The sequence below is a fragment of the Austrofundulus limnaeus genome, unplaced genomic scaffold, assembly GCF_001266775.1.
Source record: "Austrofundulus limnaeus strain Quisiro unplaced genomic scaffold, Austrofundulus_limnaeus-1.0 Scaffold80, whole genome shotgun sequence".
Lineage (NCBI taxonomy): Eukaryota > Metazoa > Chordata > Actinopteri > Cyprinodontiformes > Rivulidae > Austrofundulus > Austrofundulus limnaeus.
Window position 1 is genome coordinate 1,268,556 of NW_013952482.1, and position 8,919 is coordinate 1,277,474.

At 38.3% G+C, this 8,919-nt stretch overlaps 1 protein-coding gene across 2 annotated transcripts in view; it reads left to right on the forward strand.

The window, feature by feature from the left end:
- Positions 1-8,516, forward strand: part of LOC106519663 (protein kinase C beta type) — a 42,482-nt gene extending 33,966 nt beyond the window's left edge. Inside the window, exons 16-17 of one of the 2 annotated variants that reach the window (XM_014011423.1) lie at positions 1,941-2,081; positions 7,099-8,516. In XM_014011423.1, coding sequence (XP_013866877.1) covers positions 1,941-2,081; positions 7,099-7,251 — 294 coding nt within the window. In that variant the 3' untranslated portion in view covers positions 7,252-8,516. Of the gene's footprint in view, positions 1-1,940; positions 2,082-2,518; positions 4,856-7,098 lie in introns of those variants that run through there. The other variant, XM_014011424.1, reaches the window with a different exon arrangement.
- The last annotated feature ends 403 nt before the right edge of the window (positions 8,517-8,919 follow it).

An 8,919-nucleotide genomic window follows, 5' to 3' on the forward strand; every position in this document is an offset into this window, starting at 1 on the left:
AGATTAACCTTCAGGGTGGATATAGCTCGCTAACAGCCTCGCACCAATACCTATTCACGTCATCATTTACCCAGAATGCTTTGTGTGGAAATAAAATGTCCCCGTCCGTGTTAAAATATATTTAAAAAATTTACAAAACTAAACATCCTACAGTATTTTTACAGTCTTTATTTTACAGCTAAAATATATGTTTATTAAATAAAGTCTAATGTTACAACTAATCAGGGATCCCTTTAAAGACACAACCTTTGTAGATTTTTTTTCTTCAGATAGTTTGTTAGGTCTGATGCTTATTATCCCCTCTGCATGTCTACTTTTTTATATATCATGCCTCACATTAAGCCTGAATGGTGAAGTATAAGAACAGGACAGAAGCTGAGCGACAAATAAACCAAAGTCCCTCAGAAAGACCAACAAATAACCTAAACAACGACCAATCCAGACCTCTTTAAAAGATTACAATAAAGTTTGGCACCATGGAAGCAAAACATAAAAAATAGTGTTTTACAATGTTTTCACAGTACAGTGGTCACTTGTCGGAGGAGGTCATTTGTCAGATTTTCAGTCAAACGTTGCGGTCAATAGCATTCATAACTCTTTTTCAAACAGAGAGGGCTTTTATAGTTGAAGCTAAAAATGTGCCTGTGGAGAGCATCAGTGAGCATCTGTTAACCCACTCACCCCTTTTTATGCAGTCAAAAGACTGTTCAGCATGTTCAATCAGCATTGAGTTGGTCAGTGAGAGATCGCTCTGTTCAGTTTAGCGAATGCACAGGCAGGAAGGCAGCAGCGACGACAGAAAGCAAACAAGTAACTAAACACATCACACCAAATATTTTATCATTTGTCATCTCACACTTTCCCCAAGCAAAGCAACTATTTTCACAGGAACACAATCATTCGTAGGGAAAAAATAATGAAGTTCAATGGTTAGCGTAATTCAGAGGAGGCTGTTCCTTTATGTTACAATAAATGCCTCTTTTCTTGCTTTTATTGTGAAGCACTTTGTGATTTTACATCTATGGAAAGGTGCTTTATAAATAAACTTTTATCTCGTTCATCTCTTAGCAAATGTTCATGTCTGTGTGGTAATTTAACCATGGAAACTGATCCCTGACAAGCARGAGACAGAAGCGTCTAAAGTGGTGCCAAGTCTGAGACGTAGACAAGGAGCCAGCTGTTGAAACCATTTATCTCGTGTCAAAAACGGTTCCAGCTAGCCAACAACAATGGCTATAATCAAGTCAGTTTTCCAGCTATAGAACTGCAGTTTGGTGTGGTAGTTGCTGGGAGTCATCCCCAACACATACTGTAGTTGCTAACAAATTCAAGGATTCAAGGAAGTTTTATTGTCATTCGCAACACACAATACATGCATGTGGTGGAACGAAATTCTGTACCCAAGGTCCCGGTCTATCCAAAAAATAGATAAAACAAATACTCAAGATTACAAAATTACAAAAAAATTACAGCAAAAAAAGAAAATCAGATATAAAATGTGTGCAACAATGCCAGAATTGCAAATACACGTGCATTGAATGTGCAGTTACAGTTTTTTGTTTTGATTTTGAGATCTTGTGGTCCAGTCTGTGGTCTCACAGTGTCTGTTTCAGATCAGACCAAATCCTTGTTTAAAACTTAAAAAGACATTTCTTCAAGGAATTCAAAAAAACCACGCACTTGTGTATGCAAAAGGTGAAAAATGAACATCAAGCATTAATGATTACATTATATTATTAAGTAATAGTTGTCTTAACCAATAAATTGCAGCAAAACTGACACTGTGTATAATTAACCCAAAAAGTCTACAGTTGAAGTATTTTGAGCATTTTTATGCTGTAAACCATTAAAAACATGATCAACGGGGGTGTAGTTGAAACAAATCAAAGTGATTGTGACTGTAAAGTATAAACAGACATGTATGTGTGTGTGATTTTCAGCTGATGACCAAACATCCAGGTAAGCGTCTTGGCTGTGGTCCCGAAGGAGAAAGAGACATCAAGGAGCACGCCTTCTTCCGCTATATAGACTGGGAAAAGCTACAGAACAAAGAGGTCCAGCCACCTTTCAAACCTAAAGCTGTGAGTATATCACACACGTATTAATCCCATCCAGTTCCACATGTTTGCCTTAGAAATGACTCACAATAAGCTGTCGTTAGTCAAACCCTGAAGGTAAGTTACAGGATTGATTTAATCGCTCATCACTGAAACATAACCATCCCCTCCCATTGGTCACTACTCTGACACGTGCAGACCTGAGACGTGTTGTCAGCGTAGTCACCAATGATGAAGCTGAGATGTCACTGCTTTCATTTGGACCAATGGAATTCCACAGTTATTTTAGCTGTGAGCGATTTGATTGGTTGATACCATGTTTTAGTTGTATTTCTCTTTTTTCTCTTTTTTTGTCGTTGTTGTCCTTTTTTTTGTTGTTCTCCCAACCCCCGCATCCCCACTTTCCTTTCACCCTTCATCAAACTCACTCCATCCCTCCATGTCTCTCCTCTCCATGGCAGTGTGGGCGTGATGCGGAGAACTTTGATCGCTTTTTCACACGCCACCCCCCAGAGCTGACCCCCCCAGATCAGGAGCTCATATCCAACCTGGACCAGGAAGAGTTCCGAGGCTTCTCATTTGTTAACCCCGAGTACATTCACCCAACTCCCTGACCATGTGACACAACCCTGGGCTGCATTAGTAATCACGTACAGTTCACAAGCATACCTTACAGATAAAAATAAATAAAAAAGCGTCATCATGGTGTCATTTCCAGGCTGCATTCAGCAAGATGAAACTTTCATCCAGTAGGAGCTGATGCAACACGGGGGCATTTTCTGTGGTTCAAGTCTTGAAGAATATTTGGACATTTTGAGAAATAAAACTCAATCATTTTCTTTCCAAAAATGTACAAGGTGGAGCTATAACACCCTGTCAGAATATGGAACTGAARCTGTGGAATCGTAGCTTAGTTTAGCTTAGCATGACGCTAGAAAGGGTTTGAAAACTGCTGCATTAGCATGTTGTGAGATAAATGCACCAACGCTGAACAGCAGCTTAGTGATGAAACTATCAACATGCAGTGAGTGCAGCTCAGGCTTCTGTTTTGAGGATTTACCATGGCTGATGACATCATTAGGCTACTTTGTAATTCTGTTGCTTTCCTGCTTCAGAACTAAGATAAACAATGAAAGGAGGATACATTCATACAGTAAAAGCTGTCATATTCCTTTTAACCTTCTTATAAGCCTTTGTAGTTTTATTTTGTTCATCTCAGCACACTTAACTAGGATCAATCACTCCTCCACAGAGGGGTTAGTGTTTCTGAGCAGCTGTGATTTATAAACAAAACAAAAACTGCAGTGCGGTGATTTCTAATTTGATCTATTTTAGTTAATAGAAATTGCCATTTGGATGAATCCAGGGAAAGCTTAAAAAGGTTGTCAGTGTTCACATCTATTTTTACTTTTTCCATTTCAAAAAAATACAAACCTAAGATTATAGATGAATGTAATTAGCTGTCTTTAGCTGGCTGTCCTTTAGTCGTTCATTTTCACCACAGCTTCATCAGCTTCAGGCTCCGGAAAAGTGATTCTTCGTGCTTTTGGAAAGAAAGCGAATAATTTTTATAACTCAATGGTCACAATTATTAAATAACGATGAGATGGAGCTGCGATCAGTTGAAATTATTGTATATTTTTGTCAGTGCTCCATTAAATTTATTCTGGGATCATTTTAGATAAGAACATAACAGCTGCTGTTTTATCAGTTCATCTCTGTCTTCTTGTGGAKAAATGTTTCATGCCTCTGAATGCTTCCTGGCTGCTCACACCAGCAGGTTTGGTGCCACAGTGAACCGTCTCTGTCACCCTCCCTGTACCTGCATTTTGACTTTGACGACCCGTCAGTGATGTTGATGAGTGTATTATGATCACATGTTGGTGTTTCATAACGTGTACGTGAAAAACTGACCCATTGCTTTGCTATAATTGTTTGAATACTAATCAGTTTCCCAAATGTTGGCTTTACTTTTGTCTGTAGTATCAAATACTTAAAAATCTGTTCAGTGTTATGGTGAACTTTTTTTTCTCTCTGATTTATAATCTCTTACATGAAATCTGCAAGATTTTGCCCCCCTGCCTTCATGAAATGTAGTTTTTCAGAACATATGTTTCCATTTTACTCTACTTTTATTGACAGAGACCATATCTATTTGCTTGTAAAAGACGTTTGTAGAGAATTTTCCTGATGGCTTATTTCATTCAGAGTCTTGTGGACCCAGTAGTTAGTTAGATTACAGAAACAGGATTTCCAGAAGTGCCAAAACAAGGTTCAGAATCACGAGGATGTAGACAAATCCTGCTCCTACAAACTGTGAAGACGGGCAGCCATCTTGTGCCATTTTGCTGTACATGTACGATTATCAACAATATGCGTTTTAGCTGATCCTTTCTGTTCACCAATAATATAATACCCCGCCCTATCCCCTTTGAAAGTCATTTTCATATAYGAGATGAATTGTCTGAGTTGTATAATATTTTTGTAACTGTGTTAACGATGCAAGGTGGTAATGTGTCAAATCTTGTTCTTTGAGCTTGTATCACAAAAACGCGGCGGCAGGATGGAAATGTCCTTTTAAAGACAACGATTCTGTCAGATAAAAGCAGCGAGCACTTACTGTGATGGTCATGAGAAATAAACTCTGAGGATGAATCTATAATATATAATAAGTTGTGTATCAGAGAAATAACTGGATAATTTGTATGTGGATGGGAGAGATGCTACTGTGGACTGTGTTATTGCTTTGTATGACTGGAAACTGATAATATACTCACTGGTGCCTACCAGACTACTCACGCTGTGTCCGCCTGCTTACTCTTGTTACAAAACGTTTAACCGTCACTTTGACGTATGGGTTCATTTTTATTCACCTTTTGAGGCATGGCTTACTGTTGCCGACTGCTCAGTTTTTAAAAGAAACTCCTCTGCGCAACACTAACAAACAAGATAAAACCTGCTTTGTGCACAACAACCAGCTGAATTATGGGTGAAAACGCTTCCAGCCCCTCCTCTTTTCAGCTGGAAGCCCTGTGATGAGACCAAAGGAGGAGGTAGGAAACTCCAAAGTGTGTGTGTGTGTGTGTGTGTGTGTGTGTGTGTGTGTGTGTGTGTGTGTGTGTGTGTCTTATTGGGGCCTTGCTGCTTCACCTTCCTGTGTAAAGTCCTCTCTGGTGGCGGTTTGGTACTAATCCTTGTCTGCTTTATACTGGAATATTCTCTTGCTTTTTATTGGCTTTCAGAGTTTGTCTTGGGTCTTTGTGTGTCTGTGCAGCTGACTCTGTTTGGCTCTTCTGTCTTTTCAGTGTTTGTTTCCTGAGTTTGTCTGCAGTGTTTGTTCGGCTCTTGTTAAACTGGTCCACTCAGGCTTGTTTGGAATCGGTCCATACTAGTTATTGAACTGTTTTCATACAGGGGAACGTTTATATTTTTTATGTATCAAACTGGATAAAAGCTCAACATTAATATAGACTTAAAACTGTTCAAAATGTAATACAAGAATTCAAAATTCAAAGTACAAGCCTGAATTATGCACAGGAAACAGATTCAAAGTTGGAGCATTTAATTGCACGTCACAGGTTATCACAACCTCTACAAACCTGGGCCAAGCACTTGTCACTAGAATTGGCACTGTTCTTTCACAACACAGTAGCTTTTATTAATATTCTTCAGAAATGAGTCACGCCTCCTTGAAATGACATCATCGAAGGAGGGGATATGACCTCACTTATCCAGGTCTCAGTTCACAAACGAGGAAAGCTCAGATTCTGTGTTGTATCAGTGTGAAACGTGTAACTAGATGGACCTCAGGAGCTTGACCTTACAACAACCTAATCACAGTAATAACAACAAACTGCACATTTATTATAAAAATATTCAACATCTCAAGCATCGATGTGTTCACTTGTAATGCATTTAGGTGTGTGCGGGATGGCCTGCAGAAATTGATGTTTACTGATGAAAGCAACAGTGGTTGCTTAAGTTCTAAATGATATTTTTACAAGTTATAAGTATAGATTTTAAAAGGTGCTTATATGGACAAGATCGTGTTAAAAATTATAATAAAACAGATGCATTAAAATGGCCTTATGTCCTTTGTGTTCGCAGAATAAACCGGACCCGTTGGGCTGGATGAAATACATCTCTCAAGCTCTAAAAAATAGTCAAACCATATTTGACTCAAACACTGCTGAACTGCTCACAGGGAGGAAGTAGTTTTCAGGCTCGTTATGTTTAAGTTGTTTTTACAAAGAGTGTGTTAGAAACACAAATTTCAGAATTTCCAGGTTTTTTTTTCTTTTACAAACAGGTTGTTAATTGTTTGTCTTTAGGTGTGCTACAAATTCTGGCCTCCTCCTTTATCCCTCATCCATGTGCTTTAACAAAACTAGTTAACATGATCATCTAGACCATTTAGGGTTTTGTGGAAAGGTAAAAAAAAATAGTAAATGTCTTACCTGCTGTATAAAACTATTAAACAACACCAGTTTGGAGAAATAGTTTAATTCTGACCTGATTGGTGAACTAAATACATGCTGCTGTCTTCAAAAAGTATTGAAGAGGTTTATGCAATTGCTATTTTACAAACCTTTAAACTCCAAAACTTACGCACAATTAAATTGTTCTGGCAAAAAATAAATAAAAAAGAAAAGGAAAGAAAAATCCCTCCTGTTACAAAGTTCAAGCTGGCAAATAACCATAAATTTCTGTGTGGAAAAACAAACAAAAAAACCTTTGAAATTCAAACTTGACAACATAGTAASTGCTTACAGTACAGTTTGAATGAACCACAGATTGGAGTATTTTCCAAGACAACAGTCATCYACCCACTTGGACTAGCCATTAGCTGGTCAGAATTAAACAATTTCTGCAAASTGAGGTCATTCAAAGAGCTGTCAACAACTWAAATAGGYCAAAACGTTTCCACAAACCCACTTCAAAAGGTCTGATTCTGCTACTTTAACTTACGTATCCCCCCTATGTCATGTACCTTTCTTCTCTTTAACTCTTTTCCTTTCACTTCTCCTCTTCTCCATCGCAGAAAACMCGCCGAGACGTCGGGAACTTTGACAAGGAGTTCACAAAGATGCCGGTGGAGCTGACGCCCACGGACAAACTCTTCATCATGAACCTGGACCAGAACGAGTTCCAGGGTTTCTCCTACACCAACCCGGAGTTTGTCATCCAAGTTTGAGGAGAATCCCAGTGGGTTCAATAGGAGCCCGCAGGCGAGACCACGATCCAGATCCAAAACAGGCACATCTATTTCATCAAGGAACCCACCTGTGGGGGGAAAAAACCCCACCACATCAAGTCAAAAACTGCAGCATGTCGTCAATAAATCCTCTGATAGACTTCTTACAAACAAACAAGGAGGAAAAGAAATTAAAACCTGTAGATGACTGGAATTACTGGGACACTTGAGACCGGTTTCCACACGACTTAAACATCAGAAACACTTGTCCTTTGTTGATCATAAAGAGTGTGTTTGTTTACCTGATGCCCTTCTCTTCAGTATGTCAGAGTGACATCATGAACACGCTGTAGGATCAGCACGTCACACGTGTCTGTGCAGGCTTCAGTTTGGGAGGAAAGGAAACTTTTTTTTGGAACTACAGCCCTGATTTGTAACATCTTGTCTAAACTAGTCCTCTAGTCTTAAGCATATCTTGTCTTCCAAATTGATGCAAAAAAATGACAAAAAATAAGGTCCTGTTTATGTGTAACAAGCTGTTTCATTGCTCAGTCCTCCCCCCCATGGTGCAGTGGGTTAGTTCTCTACAGACTTTGTAGCAGAGCTTTAATATGCATGCCAATATTTGTTGGTACCAATAGTTTAAGATTAGTTTTCGACGCTGACAAAAAAAAACTTTATCAGATATTATGAATGTACTGATCCAAGTTTGTTCCAACATATCCGTGTTGAAGTTAGTTCCCACTCTAACTGCAAAGTCTGTCCCCCAACGATAAAATATGACACTTTGTGAAATCAGTTTATGAAAAGTGACGTAAACTTCTGTATGACTTGTGTTTCAGTGTGTGTGTGTGTGTGTGTGTGTGTGTGTGTGTGTGTGTAAATAAGAACCAGATCTAGAGCTACAGGAGTGTTTTTCGTGTTACTGTACACTTCTGTAAAATTCCTCATTCCTTTGGATTTTATCCTTTCTTTTCCTTGATCAAACCCTCRATTTAATCCTCAATTTTTGCTCTTTTCCATTTACCAACACCGCTCCTCCCTTCCTTAGATCTCTACAATTTAATGTAACTAAAAAGTCAAGAAACGATGGGGAAGAGGGATGATTTACTATGCAACAGGCAAGAAGTAAAAAGGAAGAAGAGCCAACCTGAAGAAATAAAAGGACAGTGAACACATGATGCATGTTTCACCTTACACAAGTAAGAGACGCATTCAGAATCCATGTTAAAGAATATTCTAAATATAAACATTTCCGAAACTTTCTTTGTAATCCTGTGATTTTTTTATTTGTTTATTATTTTTGTTTCCCTTTTCTCACCCACATGATCAAACACGGACAGGTCACAGATTCAGATTCAGGATGTTTAATGTCTGATTTTTAAAAAATGTGTTGAAAAAATTCACAGCGAGGACACTTTTTTTAAGACCCACTCACTGTTTTCTATTCAAATCTATTTATATTAAATGAATAACTATTGAGAGTTGCATTTAATTAATATTCACTCAATTCCAAACATTGTAGTATTTAATTAATAACATTGCTTGTAATCTGTTGCCTCATTTTTATTGAGTAGATATGGTGTAGTTTTTTCTTACACTGCAAAAATTATTTCTCCAAAGTCTTCTTTCACACACACACACACACACACACACACACACACACAC